The 26790-nt window shown below is 44.2% G+C and overlaps 2 protein-coding genes and 1 long non-coding RNA gene across 10 annotated transcripts; all 3 read right to left on the bottom strand.

The window, feature by feature from the left end:
* Positions 1-265: 265 nt before the first annotated feature.
* On the bottom strand, positions 266-1237 carry LOC123120777 (ribulose bisphosphate carboxylase small subunit, chloroplastic 3). Its single transcript, NM_001426787.1, has 2 exons — positions 1042-1237; positions 266-916 (listed from the first exon to the last, which is right to left on the bottom strand). The coding sequence occupies exons 1-2, from the start codon at positions 1186-1188 to the stop codon at positions 536-538; spliced, it is 528 nt and encodes a 175-aa protein (NP_001413716.1). The 5' UTR covers positions 1189-1237; the 3' UTR covers positions 266-535.
* Positions 1238-3737: 2500 nt separating this feature from the next.
* LOC123120776 (uncharacterized) lies at positions 3738-10589 on the bottom strand. Of its 8 annotated transcripts, none has more exons than XR_006459560.1 (6): positions 10070-10589; positions 5804-8380; positions 5276-5497; positions 4999-5142; positions 4181-4235; positions 3738-4039 (listed from the first exon to the last, which is right to left on the bottom strand). It is a non-coding gene; the product is annotated as an uncharacterized lncRNA (long non-coding RNA). The 8 variants fall into 8 exon arrangements; XR_006459563.1 differs by lacking the exon at positions 10070-10589 and having other exon boundaries at positions 5804-6225; positions 7209-8422; XR_006459567.1 differs by lacking the exon at positions 10070-10589 and having other exon boundaries at positions 5804-6225; positions 7765-8422.
* A 434-nt stretch (positions 10590-11023) lies between these two features.
* LOC123120775 (uncharacterized protein At1g32220, chloroplastic) lies at positions 11024-20990 on the bottom strand. Its single transcript, XM_044540763.1, has 10 exons — positions 20822-20990; positions 20433-20571; positions 19544-19632; positions 18164-18219; positions 18027-18082; positions 17030-17123; positions 15895-15974; positions 14948-14990; positions 14470-14561; positions 11024-11435 (listed from the first exon to the last, which is right to left on the bottom strand). The coding sequence occupies exons 1-10, from the start codon at positions 20881-20883 to the stop codon at positions 11262-11264; spliced, it is 885 nt and encodes a 294-aa protein (XP_044396698.1). The 5' UTR covers positions 20884-20990; the 3' UTR covers positions 11024-11261.
* Between the last annotated feature and the right edge of the window lie 5800 nt (positions 20991-26790).

Raw genomic sequence — 26790 nt, 5'->3', positions numbered from 1 at the left:
GCCAACAAAATGTTATATGTAATGAGTCGACCCGGTACAAAGGCACTCTGTATCGGAGAGATGATATCATCTAGAATAGATTTTAGCCGGAGAGCTATCATTTTGAAGATTACCTTATATAAAACATTACACAAGCTAATGGGCCTGTACTGTGTAATGAGCTCGGCAGATTCCACCTTTGGTATAAGAACAATTACCGTGTTATTCTTGATTGCTCATCGTTCCAACATAAACTATGTCTGGCGACGGAAATAAAAGGTGCGTGTGCGGTGGCAAAGATGTTTCTCATTATTAATTACCCGAATACATAGTCGACAGATTGTATAATATATTATGTGCATGTGCATATACATAGCCACCGATTGCATTCACATACGAGCACGCTTTCTCGAGCCATGTTGTTACATGAACATGGACATACACATATTCTTAGGAACAAGTAAGAAAGACAAATGGAGAAGGAAAACCCAAAGCAATGTCAGAGTTGACAAAACTGCAATGGCACTTTATATGTGGCCCGTGGTGAGTGAGCTGTTTAGGCCTTGCCGGACTCCTCGCAGCCCGGTGGCTTGAAGGCAATGAAGCTGACGCACTGCACCTGGCGCATGTTGTCGAATCCGATGATGCGGACGTACGCGTCAGGGTACTCCTTCTTGACCTCCTCCACCTCGTTGATCACCTGTGTGGCGTCGGTGCACCCGAACATAGGCAGCTTCCACATTGTCCAGTAGCGGCCGTCGTAGTACCCGGGAGACGCATTGTGCTCACGGAAGATGAACCCGACCTTGCTGAACTCAAGGCAAGGCACCCACTTGGAGCGGATCAGGTAGTCCACCTGCTTGAGGAGGGCCTCCGTGCTGAGCGGTGGCAGGTAAGACAGGGTCTCGAACTTCTTGATGCCCTCGATGGGCCACACCTGCAGATCAGATTGACATTTTTGATACATTAACAGACTATAATTCTAGTTCTACACATTTGATGTTATTGACTTCCGTCCGTCAGCTAGAAAATGAGTAGAAAGACAGAGACGATGTTGTTTACCTGCATGCACCTGATCCTTCCACCGTTGCTGACGCTGCCGAGGCTAGCGCCGTTGGAGCGGCGGCTGACGGGGAGGCCGGCGGTGGACTTGAGCCCCTGGAAAGGAGCGACGGAGGTGGCCGACGAGGCCATCACGGTGGGGGCCATGGCTGTACTATGTAGGTATATAGCTTGCTAGGAGGAGGCACTCTGGCTTGAGGACTGCTGCGTTGGGTCAGCAAGGCTTATATAACCCTTGGGCCCTTGCTGAGCAACAACAAGATGTGGAAGGGGTGGCTGATGTTCCGCGGCGGCGATTAGCCCCTGCGCATCATCGGCATCCTGATAAGGTCGAGATAAACAACCACATGTCTGCGCGCCTTATCCTCTGTGCCATCCAATCAACGGCCCTGTGCCCTGCTATGCTGGTCCTACTCCTTCCTGGCTACTTGCACTCGTGCCCATTGGCCCTGTGCCCTGCTATGCTGGTCCTACTCCTTCCTGGCTACTTGCACTCGTGCCCATTTGCATTATTCTCTAGGTTTGCTGTACCGTATGTATGGTGAGATAGTGAGATGTATCAACATTGCTACTCCTACTAACTAGAGGTAATTTTTCTTCGAGGGAAACTAGAGGCAGTTATATTGTGAAAGGGCATCCGCATTAGGTACACTACCAACCAGAGTATACCTGGCAAACATAGCTTCCTTTACCTGACACGGTTAGTATGCTAATTATGAAGTGTTATAGGAGTATGTAATATGGTGGTCTCAAGTCTCAATGCACAGGACAACCTTTCCGAGTTCTAACTTCCAAACCTATAATTTGGTTTGCTTGTTTGCTTCCTGTCTGACCTATCAATCAAATAAACGTCTAGTTCCGTGATACAAGCTTGACTTTCGCTTCAAGACGGTAGATTTCTTGGTTGGGTCCCTTTTCATTTTCTTGGTTGGGTCCCTTTGATACAGGCTCCCTTCCCTACCAATGATCATACAACAAATGAACAGTAGATTTCTTGGTTGGGTCCCTTTACTTTTCTTGGTTGGGTCCCTTTGATAAAGGCTCCCTTCCGTACCGATGATCATACAACAAATAAACGTGCATTCCTTTTTGTTTTTTATGCATGGCCACTTCATATTTTTATGTCTAATTTTGGTCATTAATTTTATCAATAAACTAAGTTATAGTATGCCATAAAAAGTATTGCCATTAGATGTACATTTCAAAAAAATTAGATGATATATTTTTTATGACATATAATCTATATTTTATTGACCAGAATTATAAGTGAAATTTTGACCCCAAAAAATGATGTGACCATGTATAAAAAAAAGAGGGGGTATTTTAATTTAATAAGTTGGTATTTATTCAAACTAGTAGACTGCCCGTGCGTTGCCACGGGCTTTTTAAATTTTATGTCGCTTGCATCTTAGAGAAATAATGACAGGGAGATGTTAAGTTCATCATAGTGTTCATTTGGTTATACTGAAGAGATAAGATAACATCCCCTAGACAAATTTATTTTTATTGATAAATGAATTCCCTCCTGCCTATGTGGTTGACCTGGAAGGCAAAGGCGAATTTCATAACATGTATATGGTACCTTGCTAGAACAAAAAAAATAACTGATATATTTGCCTCAAAATCAGAATGGATGACAGAAATTCCCACAGAAAATATAGCGTGTGATTACGAGGATTGTAATAGCACACTAAATCGTATCTCTAAATGTGTAGGACTGCAGAAGTGTTATTTCTTTGGAAAAAATGGACAGAGCAAATGAGGACGGTCCAATGCAGGTTCTGCCGCTTATTGTACACGTGTTTTTATACATAATCTGTTGGAAACAAAAAGGAACAAAATATGTTTGAGTAGGCAACGGTATGTTTTAAAAGATGATGACTTCCTCATATTGAAGTACATAACTGAACTCTACTGAACAGTGGTAGATGAATCATAGGTATAGGAAAAGAGTGAACAAATAGGTATTATTTCGGTTACTCACAGCCTACATGTACAACATTGAGAAGCTCCTCTTGGATCAAGCTTACAACAGTGAGCATTGAACAATCATTCTCTCTTGTTGCTAGCCGGTGTTGAGAACACCTGTGCAACAATTAGTATTGCAATGTTCTCCTTGATAGGTTCATGAAGATTGCCAACAATGAGAATCACATCAAGTATTTACGCCTGAAAATCTCACCATTGGTACTCATGGGAATTAATTAGTAGTACTCAAAAGAATGATATAGCTCTTGCAAGGAACTTCATATAACTTCAGTGCTGGTTTTTCGAAGTCAAAATTTCAGCATATAACTTCAGTGATGGTCCTTCGAAGTCAAAATTTCAGCATATATGTGAATATTAAATTGACATCGCATACCTAAAGAAATTAGGAAAAACTGCAAGGCTATAGTGCGGTTGGTGCGCCTACCGTGTCCTCAAATGTACAAATTTATTTGAATAAACAACTAAAGTACAAATGTACTTAAAATAACAAAGTTTTGATCAAATTCACTAAAAATACCATGCACCACATAACTATGTATATTATACAAGGTCAAGGCTGATTCGAGTAAGGCTGTTACCCAGTAGTATGACAGTTATCACCAGTTGCAAACTCTACAAGCGAGCGATAGTGTTACTTGCAGGAGTCCAAGTGTGAGACTTTTTCAGGCAACTCCATGTATATGTGTGTAGTAATTTGCACAAGAACGTAACATCACTCTATATGCAATATGATTTTAGAGTGAAACATATGATTATTTACTATTGGACCAACCAAATGTGGTTTCAACTCCACATGAGAAATACCATGTAGGAACTGAAACATACATCCGAGCATACAAAACCAAAAAGTCAAGCAAGAATTTGATAGGGCATCTAAGCCACGATAACATTCAGTCACGTTGGTATGCAGTGTTGGTAGGGCGAAATGTGTCAATGCCACGATAACATCCACATGTCCACCGTCATGCCTCCCCGGCTCCTCCTGTCAACCACGCGCCTCTGCCAGCAGCTGCGCCAGCAAGAATACCATGTGGGGACATTAGAAATCTGTGGGGTCAATCTTCTCAAGTTACAAGGACTAATGCGTACAATTTAGAAAAACAAAGGGGTGCTATAAAAAAGCTATGGGTTACCCTACGCCACGGCTTACACGTAGATTCGGCACTGGCCTCTGCCATGGCGTGTCCCCACCTTCCTCTTCGCGCCTTCTCAAGTACTCCCAAGAAGATAACAACAATAACAGACTGTTTCAGTATTATAAACTTAATATTAATATTATTCGACAGACGTTCAAACTTGCACACAAATCATGTAAAATGCAAAACTACTAATGCCAGCTTAATAAAATGACTCCGCTGCATCATACATGGCCAATCAAAGATCATGCTTGGTCACTTCAGATGGCACAATGGAACAGGAAGATTTTACAAAATGAAAAGGCAATCTCTTCAATTCTTAAATTAGCAGCATTTCAGTATTTTGCGCTGTTGAAAACTGGGTTGTTATTGCCCTACAGTCAATATACAACTTCAGATTAAAGATTACTTACTTGGTGAGCGATTAGCTAGATTACCTACTGGTGAGCGGTTAGCTAAATTAGTGACGGCGGTTTTTAACACTCCCAAGTTCAATTTAGTGTGAACGATGATAGATTGGTGAAATTTTATCATCCTGATATAAAATGCAGGTTCAGACACTTTGTAGCATAGTTACCAAGGTGAGTTGTGTCACAGGACATTCTATTTGAAGTGTCTAATTATATATGAACTTAATCATGGTTGAAGAACATTGCCATGCCTCCCAAAAGTTTAACAGTTATTAGGAATGTAGTGCAATTACTAATTAGCCATGTCGTGTTCTAGCATATAAGGAAATTGTTTTTGTCCAATATGTAGTACTGGAACAAGTAGTGTTTGGAATCATATACATCAAATAAAAATAGTTGAAGGCCCAACGATAATTTCATACCTGTAGGAGAGGCATCGCCTCAACAAACAGTACTACGAATGAACATTGCAATATTTGTTCATAGTAAATAATCCTTGTACGTCAGAAACCAGAAATTTTGTGTCAGTGTGTTTCGTGAGAAGAGGACGCCAATCCGTCCTATTCCTGGCACAACAGCAAATCAAAGGGAAGCACACTTTACATGGCAGAAGTTCCAGGTAAGAGAAGAAAATCTAATATGATACTTATCTAACTGTATGAATACATTAGAAAATATCATTTCCAATTCTGAATTTACCATCCAGAAATCACAACCCTCCATTACTACTGCCAGCATCATGCCATTAACTGGTTCTGTAAATCCAGTAGATCATAATCCTTCGTGGCAACAAGGAGGGCCAAACGTTTATGTTCTGGCAGTAGATATCACTACCATGACCACTGCCTCAACGACTAACTTCCAGGTTCAGTATTGCAGGTCCTCATATATGCCATCAAGACGATCAGAAGACATATAGCCCTGCAAACAAAAGCAATTTTGTATTGTTGCATAGCACCTTCCAGGGATAAAGAGAACTATAATCAATTAAGTCGTCCCTTAGACAATATAACTTTCGTCACGCAAGGGTGACATAAAGCAGAAAAAAATCAGTTGGCTCATTTCAACAAGCATTTATCATAATCAAACGAGCAACATAGGGTCACCAAATTTGAGATTCTTTTTTCAACCCCATAAAACAAACATCAATAACTGAATTCCATTTAAGTATTGCACATTGCAGGATAAAAAGAAAAAGAAAACGGGTATTACACATTATAAACTCACCTTCTTTGTATTTGTTGGCGGGTTGCTTGACCAAATTTAGTAATATGCATGCCAACATGTCAAAAACGTTGAGCACCAATAAAGCACAGAAAACCATAGGTAGAAGATAAATCAATATACTTCATTCATATGCACTAAACGCATTGTAAAAAGGTACAAGTACTGAAATAGAATAAAAAAATCAGAAATAAAATTTGCATAATGGAGTGAGATATGATTACGTTAGTGATGTTTAAGACAGCGACCAGAGCTTGTAGAGTTAGTCGTTGGGTTTTGCTTCTCTACCACAGCAGCTCCGTCATGCGCGAGGTTCTTGCACTGGTACTGCTGCCCATGCACTCTGCAACTTTGCCTTCGACAATCTACATCGTCCTTGAAGTCCCGGTGCTCTTACTTCCTGATCCAACAAAACTGAAGGATCCCTGACCCGACAAATCCGAAGGATTAAAATAAAATAAAGAGTTCAGTTGTGAACAGCGGTAAGGGCTCCATCGCACACGATGCTGGGCGTTACTAATTTAACAACCGATGACGGAAGGAGAATACTCTTCGGATCTCTATACCCTGTCCTTGACATGTCATTTCTGAAATCTTAAGAGCAAGTAGTACGTTCTACTATACTAATGTGGTATCTTTTGATTTCCCCCCGAAATAGTCAGTTCCACCTCACTTTCACACAATCACACAAAAGTACATGAAAAATTAGAGGTTCAGTTCATCTCTGAATAAGGAAGGACGGAATGGAACTACAGTATGCAACTGTAGATGCAAACTCCCATATACTAACCATTCCACTATGTAGAACTCTAAACTCAGAATGCAGAAACCAAGACATGTTGAGCTGAAATTGCCGGAGATGACATTTGGCAAACCTAAAGATTACGCACCATGTTTGAAAGCAAACACATGCATCTATGATCTATCTTCTGGTGGCAGCGTCAGTGCACGATCTAATTAGCAGTAAATTTCATCAGATAAGCCCACAAAGAAAAGAAAAATCACCAAATCATCTGCAGACACCAAGACATGTTGAGCTGAAATTGCCGGAGGTGACGTTTGGCAAACCTAAAGATTACGCACCATGTTCGAAAGCAAACACATGCATCTATGATCTATCTTCTGGTGGCAACGTCAGTGCACGATCTAATTAGCAGTAAATTTCATCAGATAAGCCCACAAAGAAAAAAAATCACCAAATCATTCAGCAACAGAGTGACAAACACAGACAAAAGAAAGAAGAAATCCATAAGAAGAGAAGCATGAACCAATCTCTACAAAAATCGAAATAAAAAATGTGCACACGCACGCACATATCAGACAGTTCTAGCATGCATTGATCCATCAAAGCATCAGGCCATCAGCCACCCATTAGAGAAGTGAAAAATGAAAGGATTCAAACTCTTACGCATCAATCCATCTAAGCATCAGTCCAAAGGCAGCGGGAGCGAAGTGCTCTGATGAATCCGCTTGGCGCAGCTCCGATCCCCTCGCGCATCTCAGCAGCGACGCAACCCCGCCCCCTCGCTCACCTTACTGTGGCGCCAACCTGACCCCCTTTCTCTACCTTGCCCTCCTCACATCGCCCCCGATCGACATCCAGACGGGGCGCCATCCGAGCTAGCGGCATTGTCCAATCCACTTTCATTCCCGTAGCAAAATCTCAGTGTGGCAATATCTCTTAACAGTTAAGAAATATTACAAAACAACACAATTGTACAAGAAGTAGCAGTAGCAAGCAACATGCAATCCTGACAAAAAAATTGTACTGTACACTACAAAAAATCTATTCATAAGGAGGGTAACTAAAATAAACATACTGTGCACTACAAAAATATCTATTCTCATGAAGAATTACGCCAGTTGCGTTAATTAGCAAATGAGGAAAATAGTCCATTCATACATCAGAAGCAATGCAATAGAAATTGGACCAGCACCACCAAACATTCATAGGAGGTGATTACCTTGTGAAGAACTGCTAGTGCTCCCAGTTTTTCAGTTAAAAGAGCATAAGGTCCTACTAAAAAAAGAATTGGTTCAGAAGTTCATAGGCTGTTTGTTGTTTGGGCTACATAAAACAACTCCCCAATGGAAGAAACATCATAGTTTAATATTCAGTGAACTACTAAATGGAACATTTAAGATAATTTTGTAGACTCAGCAAGTACCAACTATTTGGCTTATCTAATCTCACAGATTCCTTATTATTTTGATATACCAAGACAAAGTAGGTACTCTGCTCTCAGCTTTATGTTGGACCCAACAAAATACAGCGCAACTATCATGGATTTTGTAGTTGAGATTCATCAATGAAGATTGGGGTAAAGCATGTCTCTACTTATCTGATGAGGAACAAAATTAAAATTAATTCCACGCTGGTTACTGAATCTGACGAGATATAATACCGCACCCAATCTGAAAGTCTGATCTCTCGCCCATAAACTGTATTCCAGAGTAGCCCCATCAGAAACAAATAATATGACACAGAAATTATTGTGTTCCCTTGTCTTCTCCTTCTTCATCCATAGAATGGATCACAGGAACAACTATTGACCATCTTATTTGAGCAGGTAGCTAAATCTATCAAATATAAGCATGGAAAAACTGGATCAAAAAATAAAGCACAAAAGAAACTAAGATAAAAGGGAAGGATGAGAGAGAGGAATACGTACCCCGAATGGAGATCCTCAGCAGTCAATCATTGGCGACGGCGAGCACTTTCCCGCTGACTGTATGGCCTTCTGTAATTCTGCTAGCAGCATGCCTCGAGTCATTAGCCTATCGAGGACAACAACACCAAGGAGATAGCTTGACGCCGATGTGGGTTGGGGGTGGCTGGCGGCGGGGCTCTTCGAGCCTGGAGACGAAGGGCGCACGCGGCAGCGGCGATAGCCGAGCCCGTCGCGGCTCGGGCCCGAGCTGCGCGTGGCAGTGGATCCGCGGCGGCGTCGGCATCCTGGGGATCCTGATCCATGACGGGCGACGTATCCGAGGCGCCGGTGGTGACGGTGTCCTCGTGATCCACGACGGCCGCATCTGCCCGGATCGGCGTCGGCGGATGCGGCTGCGTATCCTCGGGAGACGAGGAGGAGCAGATCGGAGGGCGGCGGCAGCGAGATCGCACGAGAGGACGGCGGCTCTGTGTCCTCGAGGGATCGACAGGAGAGGTTTTTTGCGGGGTGTTTTCTGGCTGCGTGTGTGGGGTGGGATGGGGGAGACGAAAAAAAAACCAGCGAAAAAAAACCGGTTGAAAAAAACCAGACGAAAGTGGGAAGACTGTTCAACCAACTCGTCCATTAGGAGTAGAGATCCTTCTTCATCCATAGAATGGATCACAGGAACAACTATTGACCATCTTATTTGAGCAGGTAGCTAAATCTATCAAATATAAGCATGGAAAAACTGGATCAAAAAATAAAGCACAAAAGAAACTAAGATAAAAGGGAAGGATGAGAGAGAGGAATACGTACCCCGAATGGAGATCCTCAGCAGTCAATCATTGGCGACGGCGAGCACTTTCCCGCTGACTGTATGGCCTTCTGTAATTCTGCTAGCAGCATGCCTCGAGTCATTAGCCTATCGAGGACAACAACACCAAGGAGATAGCTTGACGCCGATGTGGGTTGGGGGTGGCTGGCGGCGGGGCTCTTCGAGCCTGGAGACGAAGGGCGCACGCGGCAGCGGCGATAGCCGAGCCCGTCGCGGCTCGGGCCCGAGCTGCGCGTGGCAGTGGATCCGCGGCGGCGTCGGCATCCTGGGGATCCTGATCCATGACGGGCGACGTATCCGAGGCGCCGGTGGTGACGGTGTCCTCGTGATCCACGACGGCCGCATCTGCCCGGATCGGCGTCGGCGGATGCGGCTGCGTATCCTCGGGAGACGAGGAGGAGCAGATCGGAGGGCGGCGGCAGCGAGATCGCACGAGAGGACGGCGGCTCTGTGTCCTCGAGGGATCGACAGGAGAGGTTTTTTGCGGGGTGTTTTCTGGCTGCGTGTGTGGGGTGGGATGGGGGAGACGAAAAAAAAACCAGCGAAAAAAAACCGGTTGAAAAAAAACCAGACGAAAGTGGGAAGACTGTTCAACCAACTCGTCCATTAGGAGTAGAGATCCTTCTTCATCCATAGAATGGATCACAGGAACAACTATTGACCATCTTATTTGAGCAGGTAGCTAAATCTATCAAATATAAGCATGGAAAAACTGGATCAAAAAATAAAGCACAAAAGAAACTAAGATAAAAGGGAAGGATGAGAGAGAGGAATACGTACCCCCGAATGGAGATCCTCAGCAGTCAATCATTGGCGACGGCGAGCACTTTCCCGCTGACTGTATGGCCTTCTGTAATTCTGCTAGCAGCATGCCTCGAGTCATTAGCCTATCGAGGACAACAACACCAAGGAGATAGCTTGACGCCGATGTGGGTTGGGGGTGGCTGGCGGCGGGGCTCTTCGAGCCTGGAGACGAAGGGCGCACGCGGCAGCGGCGATAGCCGAGCCCGTCGCGGCTCGGGCCCGAGCTGCGCGTGGCAGTGGATCCGCGGCGGCGTCGGCATCCTGGGGATCCTGATCCATGACGGGCGACGTATCCGAGGCGCCGGTGGTGACGGTGTCCTCGTGATCCACGACGGCCGCATCTGCCCGGATCGGCGTCGGCGGATGCGGCTGCGTATCCTCGGGAGACGAGGAGGAGCAGATCGGAGGGCGGCGGCAGCGAGATCGCACGAGAGGACGGCGGCTCTGTGTCCTCGAGGGATCGACAGGAGAGGTTTTTTGCGGGGTGTTTTCTGGCTGCGTGTGTGGGGTGGGATGGGGGAGACGAAAAAAAAACCAGCGAAAAAAAACCGGTTGAAAAAAAACCAGACGAAAGTGGGAAGACTGTTCAACCAACTCGTCCATTAGGAGTAGAGATTAAATCCTTCAAGTATGTTAAAAGCCAATTTAGTCTTCTGTTAAGGCCACATCCAGACAGAGCCGACTACTGCTGGCTAGGGTCTAACGATGGATCGGGAGATTATACAGGCGAGGTAAACATGTTCTATGCTACTAGTTCTACCAAAAGCACCAATCGGTACAGATAAACTACAAAAATTGTCCACAATCAGTACACGACCAGGAATAGAGTTTTCCTTATCCTTCTCATAAACTCAAAGGATACAACTATCAGAGAATCTTAACCTGCTCTCTACAGTAACTAAAAAAGAACACTTTCAAGCAGCAAACATGTAAAAAACAGTTTCCAACAGGAAACTCGAGGTTAACTGTTTCTTTATTGAGCATCCTTGGCTAGTGAGTAGATCAGGCAAACAGGGCCACGCCAGGATACAACTATCAGAGAATCTGCGACCGTAGCTGAGGCCTCATGGCCTTGTGATGTCTTGCTTACACATTTAGAGCAAATAGGAAAAACCAGGTAACAAAAGATGGGTGGTGACACGCCTTATCATCCTGTACAAGCATACGCTTACTTCTGCTCGCTGTAACGCATGATGCCATACACATCGACGATACCAGGAGGGAACACCGGATCCGTCGCTGCTCTTACAGCGACCTTCGCTACCGAGGTAGCACTCACTGGAGGAGTTAGCATCGGGCCGACAAGTGGCAATCTGGTTAATGGTTTTGCATTTTGGAGCACCTGCAGATGTAGAGGGATCTCAGATTTGGGCTATACCACCTCGGGAAGAAATAATAATGCAGTACAAAAACAGAAATGAATCATTCAAGGGGTATACCTTGCATCACAAACAATACCAACATTAACAGTAATTGCAAGCTGAATATGGACATTTGCACAAGAGATGAATTACGATCTTTGGATACTGGATTACTACAGGCAAGTTTTATCTTTGGGCATTGCACCTGATTGGCATCTATTGAAACAGAAAAGATTGCTCCCGGCCATTGTAACCGTTAACAATATAGCTGTGAAGTAATGCAACCAATGCCCGGTTTGGGTACTAAATCTATATGAAACATTTACCAAAAAGACACCCTGGGAAAATCAGACTTGGTTTGAAAGAAAAAAAACTGATGATACATGCATCATCATTATCCATCAACCTCATGCCTATGGAACTCGGTGCAGCCGTTAAGGGGAGGCAGCACCAGTACTAGCAGGTGAGTTAGATGTGTGATACACTTTTCAAGGAATTGTTTTGTTGTTAATATCTTTACTGGAAGCATACATTTGATCTAACCCAACTAGTTCAATCCGAAGCCTTCACATTCAGTCTAATCTGGGTAAATAAAATCATATTACATTGACATCCTGAAGCTCACCATATCCCTAGCACTGTCCGTTCTATTCACAATCCCTACCAGGCCAGGGCATCTACAGATAATTAGGATAACTTATAGCAATTCTAACGCATAGCACTACTAATTCCTGTGAGACAAGATTTGATGCTAGACACTGTTATGGGGCTGCTAGAAGGAGGGCGCGAGAGGGCCGGCCGGGGGCCTTTTTGCCCACGGCCGGGCAAGAGGGAAGGGATTTCCTTCTTAATTCTTGCTTGATTAGATTGATACATCTCCTCTCTTTATATTGAGAGGTTTACTTGACTCCCAAGCAAGGCTTACTTGATCCAGCAAGCGACCCTTATCTCTAATTAACCCTAAGACTAACGGGCTATACCGCCAGCCCAGGCCATTAGGCCCATTACGTACTCTAACACTACACCCCACCTGGACATGCAGCTTGTCCTCGAGCTGCAGCCTAACTAACTTATAACCATGACTCGACGCAACACAAACCTAACACCTAAAAACAAGCCTTTTACATCTCGGCTTGTTTTATTACTCTCAACCTAAAATGGACCGGGACGCTTTATTTTGGACCCCTTAACAAAAAGTGGACACCTCCGGACGTGCACGTGTACAGCCTCCTGAATCCCATGCCTCCTGGATCCCATGGACACCATCTGGACAAAAAGATTGAATGTGTATGGCCACCTGTAAGTGGTCGCAAGAGCGACCAGCAGAGGCGCCCTCGCGGCAGCCGGCGGCGGAATGCAGTGGTGCTATGCGGTGCGCTCCTGTCGGTGACACCATGCCTACTCCCCGCCGGACGGCTATTGGTCTGCACCGCACAGAGAAGAGTAGAGGGCTTTCGATGGAGAATGGCGAGGAGGGGTGCGCCCCCCCAACCGCCGATGTCGCGGACTTTGAGGTCGCTGTCCGTGGGGAAAACAGCAATGCCCAAGATCCCCGACGCAGCGGACGAGATCGAGGTCCTTTGCGCAGTGAAGCGCAACTGGAAGGAGCGGCAGCTGCAGACCACGCATCTCCTGCACACGCCGACGCGCTAGGAGGCCGCGCGCAGCAACCTGCAGCCTCACCGCCGCCGACACGTGGCGGGTAGTGATCCAAGCCAGAAGCGGTGACGGCGACGGCGGGAACGTGATCTGCTGGATGGGGACGCCCTGGGGAAGCGGTGATGGCGACGGCGGGAACTTGATCTGGTGGATCGGGACTCCCGCCGGCGCGGTCGATGCGGGGCCAGAGCTAACCTGCGGTGGCTGCTGCAGCGGGGCGCCGGGCGCGACGGAGGCCGCCAGGAGCGGCGGCTGCGGCGGGGCGCCGGGCGCGACGGAGGCCGCCAGGAGCGGCGGCTGCGGCGGAGCGCCGGGCATAGCGGAGGCCGCCAGGAGCGGCGGCTACCACTGCAGCCAGGGCGGGGCGGTGGTGGCGGTGGATGGCAGCTGCAGCGGCTGCTGTAGCGGCCCGGCGAGCGCGGCGTAGGCCGCTTGGTGCGGTGGCTGCCACGGCGGCGTGGTGGCAGCGATGGGCGGCGCAGCCGAGTGCGTCCCGTAGGACGCGGCCAAGAAAAGGCGGATCTCATGGACCGCCTGGGTTAGGGCCCGCAGCGCCCCAGACACCTCCGGGGTGAGGACGGCAGGGGCAGGCGCGACGGAGGAGCCTGGCGCAGGCAGGAGCGGGTCGACGGTCGTGGTGGTCACCGGAGGCGACGAGGTGACCGGCAGCGGAAGAGACGGGTTGGGCGGCGGTGAAGACATGATCGAACCGAAGCTAGCTGATACCAAACTGTTATGGCGCTGCTAGAAGGAGGGCGCGAGAGGGCCGGCCGGGGACCTTTTTGCCCACGACCGGGCAAGAGGGAAGGGGTTTCCTTCTTAATTCTTGTTTGATTAGATTGATACATCTCCTCTCTTTATATACAGAGGTTTACTTGACTCCCAAGCAAGGCTTACTTGATCCCTAAGCAAGCGACCGTTATCTCTAATTAACCCTAAGACTAACAGGCTATACCGCCAGCCCAGGCCATTAGGCCCATTACGTACTCGAACGGACACACACAAAATGATGCTCACATTTAGTCTAAACTCCATTAGATGCCCTTGCTTATTACTCCCTCCGTTCGGAATTACTTGTCTCGGAAATGGATGTATCTAGAACTAAAATTACATCTAGATACATCCATTTATGCGACAAGTAATTCCAAACGGAGGGAGTAGTTCAATTCAAATAACCTTCAAAATCCACTGTCAACCACAGTTGATCTTCATATATGGTACATAATAATTGCTTGGGATCAGAAAGGTCGAACTACAATGTATTCGGTTATGAGGAGCCGGGCACTAGCACACCATGGGAAGTTTCCTTTTGTGCGTGTTCGAGAAAGTATGCCCATGAGAAGAGAGAAACTTTACCATTTGCATAGGTGAGCCCACAAGTCCAAGGGGTATGTTCACATTACCCACTCGACGAGTTCCATGAATAAAACCAGGCCGCAATATCACTCCTACAAATAAGAAAATAATTGTTTGCACCATCAAGAAAGATTCCAGTAGAGAAGGAGCATCAGAAATACAAATCAATAAAATAATACTTCGAAGGGATCTCAAAAACCATTTTAAACCATGAGGGATTCATGAGTTAATTTACACCAATTTAGTGACTTCAATATATAGGATTTACTTCGGTTTGGTACTTTGGTAACACTCAAGGTTGTCCTCTCTGCGCATAGTTTTACAATTAATAATTCATGGAGTAGATATGACCTTTACTGGTCAAGGCCTGCTTTTACAATTAATAATTCATGGAGCACATCTGACTTTTACTGTCTTGCTTTTTAAAGCAATTAGTCTGGCTTCTGAATATAACTATTTGCACCAGGTTGGAACTTACCTCCATAGGTAAACTTCGACAGCAGTTCAGCTTCAGCAGCTCTCTTTGGTAAACAAAATAAAGGAGGTTAATATGTTGCACAACTATATGTGCTTAAAGAGGGTGGATACGAAAAATGTCAATGCAACAAAACAAACGTCAACGTTTGGAAAGAATCGAGTACAAAGAGAGCAATTGGAGGGTCAATTAGGATTACAGTATCATGCTAATCATGTAATTATCTGAATATTTCACACCAGATTGTGATATCACTACTCATCAGTCCGTAATCAACATTTACCTATTCTAACAATCCCTCCATCAAGAATATAATAAGGCATATAATTTTGCCTATTACAACACAGGGTTTGGCATGTGAAGTTCATGACAGTTTCTCTTGTTTGCCCTTGTTTATCTTCCGTCACTCTTCAACATTTATGACTAAACTATAACTTATCTGCCTCCTATTACCAAGACATTAATGCCATGAATAGCATGGTCATTTCCTGCTAGTAATCTCTTGTTTTTATGACTTTCCACAACATGATAAACTAGAAAATACCTTATATCTTTAATGGGGTAGCAGTATATGGCTTTTTATTTGGCTTGAAATACCAAATTCATATTATCATCTAACCTGTCCTTATTGGTTTGAAACAATTTAACTATTAAAGGGAAGAATTCATGGATCTTTGCAGAAAATTCAATAGTAGTAACGTTTAAAGAGGCACTATATCTGACATGAACAGCGGAACAAAACGTACTACTACTAATTTATGATAAACCCAAATATAAGTACTCCTGGAGGGAACACAAATAAAAATATACAATACATGATTTCTACAGTTCAACTGGCACTGATAATAGTCAACATATTGCACACCATACAAATCAAATATATATATAGCTATTTTAGAAGGGAAAAAATGAATGGGTCCTTAATCATGTCAATAATCCAGACATCTTACCTTGCCCTCATAATAACCTTGCAATAAGTAATTCACTAAACCGAAGTCTGCAGCTGACACATACACAAATCTTTTTATGCCTGCAGGTAGAAACAGAGGTAAATTGGAGAAATCCTGGCAGAAAATCTATCTTTCCAGTTTAAATTCATAAAGCATGAAATTTTCAGAGCTGGTTGGAATACTATATCTTGAGTGCTTTTACAGTACAGATTTATACAATACAAATAGATAAATTGCATCGTATCTAGAAGAGTGGACTTTATGCAGCATTTATCTCCCCAAAATCAGAAAGAACACTTGGAAGTTTTAAAATTCTGAACTAAATTGGTGGACATCCATTTGTTGATGAAGCATAAACCTGGCAATTTGGGCCAAAAATTATATCCAGTTGCGTTGCTCAGAATAGGGAGGTGGGTCTAAGACACATTGTAAGTGTGCACAGTTCCTTTATTAGGGATGCAGCATGTGGCGAGCATACATTTTGTTAGAGGTCCAGCATCCCACAAACATACTTCTTGCCCAAAATATGCAGGTTCACACTTCACCAGAAAATGTACAACCAGAATTGGTACCAACAATTATTCTCAAACTTCAAGGTGCACAAAATCAATGGGGTGCATCCACACATTTTCCTCGTATCAACACTACGAGTGATAGGTCGCAATATGATGCATTGGAACTTAGCAACTTACAGAGATGATAGGAAGAGTTGGAAATTGTACAAATCTCTTTTGTGCAACTACAACAGGGAACTTTATCTTTATTATTCAGGGAAAGCAAACCAACAATAGAATAATTGTGTTCCGAAAATTCATGCCAATTGTGAAATTCATTACCCGAATATTTCTCTATGGGTAGGTTTTATATATCATACTATATGTACACCAAAGACTGGGCAAGAATCCACACTGAAGGCAAGGAAATGCCCAATAGTGGTCCATTATGAAATCCATTACCCAAATATTTCTCAATGGGTAGGTTTTATATATCCACATCATAAGGCCACTCTGATTTTAACAGTAGAAAGGAACAGAAGTTCTCACTTAACAGGGAAGGCCGAATAAACCAAGTAAATTTAAAAAAGTTGCATGGCATGCCAGAGTCAATATAGGACCTAGCTTATGTTGCAAAATACCTTTCTCAGCTGCAACCCTGATGGCATTGATGTTTGCAGTCCCATTTATTTTGAACATTTGAGAATTTGACCCAAAGCCTCCAACACAGGATACCTACGACAGTTTTGCCTCCTATTAGTAATATTTCTTATGAATCCACTTCAGCATAAAATGTCTGAAACATGTCTGTCTTAATTAGGTGTAAGTACATAATGATATCTGCGCTTATCTCAGATATGAAGCCATGCAACAAGTAGACATTAATTTAACTACAAATGGGTTGCTGAAAGCAGCTCGTGTCAACAAAAAGTGTTTTCGGTTTAGGATTTCTAGCTCATCAAATAAAGTGTGTTACATTGAGTTTTGAAGTTGCATTAAACCCAACAATTGTTGTACTTACAAATAGTGCATAAGGTACACAAACCAAACTTAAGCATGGTTCATATTTGTATAATATCCTAAATCCCTATGGTTGGCTTCTCATTGCCACATTGGTGTAGTTCTTATCATGTCTTTTGTGGCTCGGTTTCAACCATTCACGAATAAAAACTGGATCAGCTGCTAAATGTATCACAAAAATGATGAAGTACCAGCTGTTATTGAAAACCAAACACCCCTATAATATTGCAAATTTGAAGAATGGAACTATGCCTTCAACTGTACATGGTTAGAGTGCACATTTAAGCTTGCACTGCTTTAAGCGTGGAAAAATATTGGAATCTCACTTGCTTCGAGAACTAGCGTCAACAGAGTATCCCTGCCTACCGATGTTGCATTCTTTTGGATGAGTATGGCATTCAATAACAAACTGATAATTATGCAATAATAACTGTACACGTTATCAAAACCATAATATGTGAAATTAAGAAACTAGAAAACTAAAACATAAACATACCAGACATATAAAGTGCACTTAACTATACAATATCAACTGACCAGGTCTCAAAAATATGCACAATATGAAATGTTCAATAATGAAATTAACATGTTAGAAGGGAGAAAAGAAGTTAAGCATACAACAGCAGAGACACCATCCATACTATCCTCCAGTGAAGCGGGTTCAAGAAGATTGCCTGTTCAAGAGAATAAAATAGATAGTGAACAACATAACCATTTATAATTACGCAAGCAAAATTAACTTCATAATGAGCAACCTTGGTTCCATATAACTTTGTCAGCCCAAGATTCACTTATCGATGGCTTCCCAGATCTGTTCATAGAAGGTCAAAACACACTTGGTGAGAACAGGGCAACATTACGGTTGGGCTAAGATATACAACTATTCTAGCTGTATATAACGCAATTACATTTTCAATCGTAGGCATTAAAGTTCTACAGAAAATACAATTGTATTTTCAAAACCAGTTGCGGAATTATGTCTAGTTCAGTCAGCTATTTGAAGGAAATCCCAAAATGCGCATATTGCAAAGAAGAAAGAATCGCGCTGGGGTAAAGGATTGTTTGCAAATTGTCATGAAGTGTTAACTAGGGCTGTTTGATAGTAGAAATCTTTGTTTCTCGGAGAAACTATAGCATGGAAAACCTAATGCAAATTTTAACAAGCAGAATTAACCCAATTTTTTTCTACGAAGATTTCTGTGAGTCCATTCTACTAAACATATACCAGATGCTTATGTTGTGACATTAAAGAACGATTATAATATCCAAACAGCTCGGTGACCATCATTGAAAGAGCTGCTAGAAGGCATGGCTTGAACGGTGTTAAGAGTCTCTTGGGGGAAGCATAGACAAAAGATTGAGATGAAAAATTTGTTGTGAGAGAGATAAATATTCCCACGATTCTAAAGAAGTGAAGGCCATCTATTAGGAAGATGTTTTTGTGTCTAGTTTGGAAAGTGAAGAGTCCGGATAGGTTCTCCTAGTAAATTAACATGCTTGTTCCAGATCACTTGCCCACTCGCGCGGATCTGTTTGGCCTCGACTCAACTGTCAGCTTCCTATCAAGCATGTGTAACCTATGCTAAATAGGACAATTTGTGTAGCTTAAGTGAACAAAACCAACGATTTCATCTTCAAAGCAGAATTCCAAGTGTATCTTATGGTTCCTAAGATGTACAGACGAACCACGGTTGACAACTTGATATCGTGAATTCATGAGGTAAGTGGAATTTTCACAAACAGCTTTATGAGAGTTTTTTCAACATATATCCAACAAACTGAGAGCTACCACAGAAGTAGATACAGCAAACAAGCAAATCATCATCAGAACAACTATGATGACACAATGGAGAAATTTGAAGCTTTCATGTGTGCTGAAGCCAAGAGCATCAACAGAAAATTGGAGGACTTTGTCATCTTATCTACAGGTAGAATAAAGGATTATCGATAACTATATGTTTAATTTTCAGTTAACATCCAGGAGACCAGGATAGATAGTGAATTCTTATTTATTCTTTTACAATAGTTTTCAACAGCTTACGGACAAATAAAAAAGTGCAACCCACATGCATGCAAAGGCTAAAGAAGAAGTAAAGAATGAAATATCAGTTCACAAAAATAGCTTATGGAATTACCTATTTAGACTAGAGACAACAAATCCTCTCTCCAAAGCCTCCTTGCAAACATGTGAACCAACAAAACCACTTCCACCTAGCACAAGCAGCTATATCGACACAAACGTCAGAGGCAGCTCGGTAATCCTAACAGAAGATGGAACACAAGAACAAACACACTCACAAATAGTGTCAAACATGCCAAAAACATATAACGAGCTACACCAGTTATACCAAAAAGAAAACATCTCTACAAATAAAACAGTATACATGCACAGTTGTGCATGGATGAAACAGCATTCCATGTGGAAATGTCGTGCATACATGTATAACATGATTATCAATGTGAAGTATCAACACAAATGTTAATGAAGCAAAATAAGGGTGAAGGTAGAAAGTAAACAGGGATATCCAATTTTCTCCACTTGTCCCCTGATATTCTCAACTATATATGTGTGGTATTTCTGCTTTCTGATGTATAATTGGTTTATCTTATTAAGACAAGAAGCAGGTCTTATGTTCATTTATAAGAGTTTCACTCCCAATAAAAATTATCAACTAGTCAACTAGTAATATAAACTGATAAAGTAAGGTCAGAAGTACCAGCATTCTCACCCCCCAAAAGAGGAACACTAAACCTTACAGTTACAGCGACGATCAAAGCACTAACCGAGGAAACTGAGTGCTACCAACCAACATCGGACATGATTGCATACAATGTAATTCCAGTGGGCATGGGGGAAAGTGTTCCATCCACAAAAGGACGGATCTATTGGTGGCACGGTGCTCATCCACATGGAAAAACCAATGAGCCTCTCGGAGCATATGGGTATGATGAACAGTACCACCAGGTTGTAACAAAACGATCTCCAGCAAACTAGGAATATGCACTCATGGCACTATATATTACCTTATCAGGAGAAGGCGGCGGCGGCGCCGCCTTCACGGGTTCTGCCTCCTCGACTTTGAAAGGCTCGTCGACCCGCCCGGAATCCCTGGGCGTGGCATCGCTCGAGAACGCCTTGCCGTTCTTCAACAAAACTGGCGAGCTGCTCACATCATCATCCCACAAGGTAAGGAAAAACACAGAGTCGGCGATAATATCCCGGCAACAAGAAAAATACGAGGATTTCGCGCCACAATCCGGTCGCCAAATGCGGCTCGCGACTGCGGTAGAACCGCCGCAATGTCACAAATTGACAAATTGAGGATTATCCCCCCCCCCCCCCCCCCATTCCCCGAGCTCTGTCCTCGGGGACGTATGAAACGCGTGACACGAGAAGAGACGCCGGGAGTCACCTGAGACGGGAGGGCGAGACGGAGCAGGAGGAACGGATCAGGCGGCTAAGGGCCGACCTCATCGCCGCCGCCGCCGAACTCTCCTCGCGGCCGCGCCGAAAACGGAGGGGCGGGGGATCGAGCCGGGGGAGGACCGGGGGGGGGGGGGGGGGGGGGGGGGGGCACAGGTGTGTGTAACAGTGGAATGTTCGCGAGAGGGGGTTTGGGATCTCCTGCTATATGGTCCGCGCGGTGGGCGGAAGCGGCCCGGGCGGCGCAGCCGGGGCGTGCCAGGTCGCGGCTTGACGTGCGGTTCCTAGGCGGCGAACGTAGCGGCTCGAGGTGGTGTCTCGTGTGCCATGGCGCGGCCGTTCCGGGTGTTTTGGGTGTGTTTTAGGTTGGTCAAAACTCACGTTACCATCTCTTATTTTTTTGAAAAAGGTGTGTATTATATTTTCATTACGATCATCGTCGACCAGTCGCAGCACGCAGATCGGGGCTGTGTCGATCACAACACACTTACTCACACCGCTCCTACCGTACCTAGCGAGAACATGGACAACCCTATTGTCATTTTTGAAAATCTTAGCAATAGTAAAATCAGGAAGTTGGCCCAGCAAACTCAAAATTTCCCGAACCAAGCTCCCAATGGGGATCTATTAAATTCCTTAGAAGAAAGTTGTCTAACGACATTCGCGCAGTCGCTCTCAATAACTACTCACCGGTCTATGAGCAGCATGGTTTCTTGGATTCCTTAAAGACAAGCCTTAGCTTCGACTGCCTCAGCACTAGCAAAGTTACAGACTATGCTCCAAGCAGAACCACGCACCAATCCATTCGTATCACGGAGAACCCCCCCCCCCCCCAAGCTCCATGGTTTGTTTCTTGAATAGAGCTAGCGTCAACATTCAATTTAAGCCATCCCAAATTAGGTTTCACCCAATGATCATCCTCTTGTCTCTATTTAATCTCCGAAGTTGAAATATCTGGTATCACTTTTCCTTTTCCTTTATGGTCAGAAACATTAATAACGGCTTTGATTGCCTCAAAAGAGCTAGCATAACTTTGTAAGAATTCTACTGAAGCATTTATTGTAGCCTTCCCGTCAACAAAAATACTATATTCTGAGATGCCACGCTCGCCACTAGAGAAAGAGTAGGTGTGTATGCTCCTCCTCATTAGCCTTGGCCAGAGTTAGGAGAACCACTCACGCCCCGTACAGGTCAGATCAGTGTCTTTAGGGAGCGTCCAGACCTCTTGCATGATCTCACACAAAGCTTTAGCTTTAGTACATCTCATGACCGCGTGGTATCCATCTTCTGGTTCCATACCACAAATAGAGCAAGTAGGGAATATCTCCAGACCTCTCTTATGTCTAATTGTCTGAACTCCAAATGATTCTGTCGCCAGACGCCATCCAAAGTTTTTAATTTTGGGAGGAACATTTGCTTTCCAAAGTACGCTCCAAATCTTTCTTTCTCCAGATGGCTCGGTACTACTTTGTCCCAAATCACCATTCGCATCCTTATCGTTAACAGTCAGCCTGTACGCACTACGAACCGAAAAATACACTTGAGGGTTCAAAATGCCATGCAATAGAATCCTCAGAGGTAGATTGTGAGAGTCGAATTTTTAACACTTCATCCACATCATGAGGTAGGAATATTTTCCTAACCAATTCCTCATTCCATGTCCTTGACATTGGGTCGATAAGCTCGGAGACCCATTTTATTCTAGTTCGAGATTGTTTCCCGGAGATTTTTCAATTTCCCCTTAGAATCCAATTATCCCTCATACTTCAACTTTATCACCTTCACCAATTCTTCAGATAATGTCTTTCTTAAGAAGATCCAGACCATTACAGATTCCTTGCCAGCACGGCGACGCGTTCTGGATAAAGGCAGTATCAGCCAGGTTGCCATGTGGATAATATTTCGCCTTCAACAATCTAGCACATAAGCTATCCGGAAATTGAATAAGTCGCCAAGCATGCTTAGCAAGGAGGGCTTGGTTAAATAAGCGAAGGTCCCGGAAACCCATACCCCCCTTATCTTTTGGCTTTAGCAGCTTATCCTAGGCAAGCCAGTGTATCTTCCTTCTATCATTTTCATCCCCCCACCAAAAGTTTCTGATGATCTGTGAGAGCTCCTCGCACAGGCCAGCAGAGAATTTGAACACACTCATAGCATAGGTGGATGATGCTTGTATTACTGACTTTATAAGGCTTTTCTTAGCCGCACTGGATAGGTATTTCTCACACCAGCCAGTACATCTCTTCAAAGAACACTCCTTAATGGGCTGAAATTTACCATTCTTCATCCTTCCTTCAAGAACCGGAAGTCCAGGATAATTTTCTTCAAGATCAATTTTCTGCAAACCTAATATTTGTGCCACACTCTTTCCTTCCTCCTGATTGCAGGATTTACCAAGCATAATAGAGCATTTACTAGGACTTAACCGTTGGCCCGTAGCCATTTCATACCTTGTTAGAACATTCTTAATTCTCAAGGCTTGGTCCCGATTCTCAAGGCTCTACATATCTTAAAATCTTGAATATTACCTTTATTGATCTCCGAGTGTAACAAAGTATAGAGACCATCAGCGACGAGAAGGAATAGGTAACAAGAATACGGGTCACCTTGTCGCAGGCCCTGAGATGGCGTAAAGGACTAGAGGAGAGTCCCATTAAGTCTCACAACATACTTGACTAACGTCACACACCTCATCGTCCATCTGATCCATTGGTTTGCAAAGCCAAATTTCCTCCAAACATCCTCAAGGAAGTCCCGGTCCACACGGTCATAGGCTTTTGTCAATTCTAACTTTTAAGCGCAGAAAGACCCTTTAGCATCGCATGACTTTTGCATAGTATTTATACACTCAAAAGCTACCAAGGCATTATCAGTAATCATCCGCCTAGGAATGAAAGCACTTTGAGTGGGGGCTATAATATCCTCGAGCAAAGGCCGAAGACGATTTACCAGACACTTAGCTATGATTTTATAAACAACATTACATAAACTAATTGGTCTAAAATCATTTAAATTAACTGGATCTTTCTTCTTTGGTATAAGAACTATAACTGTATCATTCACCCCATCAGGCATAACTCCGTCAGCAAAGAATTTCTTGACAGCACGAATAATACCCTCTTTTAAGGTAGCCCAGTGTCTCTGGAAAAAATTGGCCGGGAAGCCCTCCGTCCCAGGTGCTTTTAGTGGGCCGATTTGAAATAATGCATTTGCAATCTCATCGTCAGAGAATTCCCTACATAACGTGTCATTCATTGCAGCATTAACCCGTCCTTGGACATGGTCCAGAATTATATTGGGTTCGACCTGGTCATCTTTTGTAAAGAGCTCTTGGAAAAACCTTGTGGCCATGTTCTTCAAATCCTCTTTTTTATTAATAAAACACACAACTCAAACCAATCACGATCATCAATTAACCATAGGACAAAATGGATCTACTCAAACATCATAGGATAGTCACATATCATTGGATAATAATATATAGCGTTGAGCATCGTTTAAGTAGAGATTACAGCGGGTAGAAGAGGTGTTACACTGCTGCATAGAGGGGGAGAGAGTTGGTGATGACGGTGGCGAAGTTGTTGGTGTAGATCACTGTCACTATGATGGCCCCGACGACGTTCCAGTGCCACCGGGAGAGAGGGGGAGAGAGCCCTCCTCCGTCTTCTTCTTCCTTGACCTCCCCCTAGATGGGAGGAGGGTTTCCCCTCTGGTCCATGGCCTCCATGGTGGCGGAGGGGCGAGAGCCCCTTCGAGATTAGATCTCTCCCTCTGTTTCCTTCTATTTCTGCGTTCCTGTTTTCTGGCCTTTAACCGTTTATTAAATTTACGGAGATCCGTAACTCCGATTGGGCTGAAATTTTAACTCAAATTTTATCCGGATATTATCTTTCTTGCAGAGAAAGAAGGGCACCAACCACCTTACAAGGACCCCAAAAGCCTCCTGGCCGTGCCCAGGGTAGGGGCGCGCCCCTCAAGCTTGTGGTCCCCTCGGCCATTTGTTTCGCGTTGATTTCGATTCCCAAAAATCACATATATTCCAAAATAATTCTTCGTAAAAATTCATCGCGTTTGAACTTCGTTTGATATGGGTATTCTGCGAAACAAAAACTGTTGGGGAACGTAGTAATTTCAAAATTTTCCTACGCACACGCAGGATCATGATGATGCATAGCAACGACAGGGGAGAGTGTGTCCACGTACCCTCGTAGACCGAAAGCTGAAGCGTTAGCACAACGCGGTTGATGTAGTCGTACGTCTTCACGATCCGACCGATCCAAGTACTGAATGCACGGCACCTCCGAGTTCAGCACACGTTCAACTCGATGATGTCTCGCGAGCTCCGATCTAGCAGAGCTTCGCCGGAGAGTTTCGTCAGCACGACGGCGTGGTGACGGTGATGATGATGATGCTACCAACGCAGAGCTTCGCCTAAGCACCGCTACGATATGATCGAGGTGGATTATGGTGGAGGGGGGCACCGCACACGGTTGGGAGAGATCAACAGATCAACTTGTGTGTCTAGAGGTGCCCCCCTGCCCCCGTATATAAAGTAGAAAGGGGGGAGGCCGCCCGGTCCTCTATGGTGCGCCAGGAGGAGGAGTCCTCCTCCTAGTAGGAGTAGGACTCCCCTCTTTCCTACTCCTACTAGGAGGGGGAAAGGAAGGGGGAGAGGGAGAAGGAAAGGGGGGCGCGCCCCCCCCTCTCCTAGTCCAATTCGGACCAGAGGGGGAGGGGCGCGCGGCCTGCCCTAGGCCAGCCCTCTCTCCCTCTCAACTAAGGCCCATAAGGCCTATTATTTCTCCCGGGGGGGGTTCCGGTAACCCTTCGGCACTCCGGTTTTCTCCGAAACCACCCGGAACACTTCCGGTGTCCGAATATAGTTGTCCAATATATCGATCTTTATGTCTCGACCATTTCGAGACTCCTCTTCATGTCCGTGATCATATCCGGGACTCCAAACTACCTTCGGTACATCAAAACACAAAAACTCATAATACCGATCGTCACCGAGCTTTAAGCGTGCGGACCCTACGGGTTCGCGAACTATGTAGACATGACCGAGACACGCCTTCGGTCAATAACCAATAGAGGAACCTGGATGCTCATATTGGCTCCCACATATTCTACGAAGATCTTTATCGGTCAAACCGCATAACAACATACGTTGTTCCCTTTGTCATCGGTATGTTACTTGCCCGAGATTCGATCGTCGGTATCTCAATACCTAGTTCAATCTCGTTACCGACAAGTCTCTTTACTCGTTCCGTAATACATCATCCCGCAACTAACTCATTAGTTGCAATGCTTGCAAGGCTTATAGTGATGTGTATTACCGAGTGGGCCCAGAGATACCTCTCCGACAATCGGAGTGACAAATCCTAATCTCGATATACGCCAACTCAACAAGTACCTTCGAAGACACCTGTAGAGCACCTTTATAATCACCCATTTACGTTGTGACGTTTGGTAGCACACAAAGTGTTCCTCCGGTAAACGGGAGTTGCATATTCTCATAGTCATAGGAACATGTATAAGTCATGAAGAAATTAATAGCAACATACTAAACGATCAAGTGCTAAGCTAACGGAATGGATCAAGTCAATCACATCATTCTCCTAATGATGTGATCCCGTTAATCAAATGGCAACTCATGTCCATGGCTAGGAAACTCAACCATCTTCGATTAACGAGCTAGTCAAGTAGAGGCATACTAGTGACACTATGTTTGTCTATGTATTCACACATGTATTATGTTTCCGGTTAATACAATTCTAGCATGAATAATAAACATTTATCATGATATGAGGAAATAAATAATAACTTTATTATTGCCTCTAGGGCATATTTCCTTTAGTCTCCCACTTGCACTAGAGTCAATAATCTAGTTCACATCGCCATGTGATTTAACATCAATAGTTCACATCTTTATGTGGTTAACACCCATAGTTCACATCG

This window comes from Triticum aestivum, chromosome 5D (assembly GCF_018294505.1).
Source record: "Triticum aestivum cultivar Chinese Spring chromosome 5D, IWGSC CS RefSeq v2.1, whole genome shotgun sequence".
NCBI lineage: Eukaryota > Viridiplantae > Streptophyta > Magnoliopsida > Poales > Poaceae > Triticum > Triticum aestivum.
Note: the sequence above shows the minus strand (reverse complement) of the source record. Positions and strands in the feature narration are given on the sequence as shown.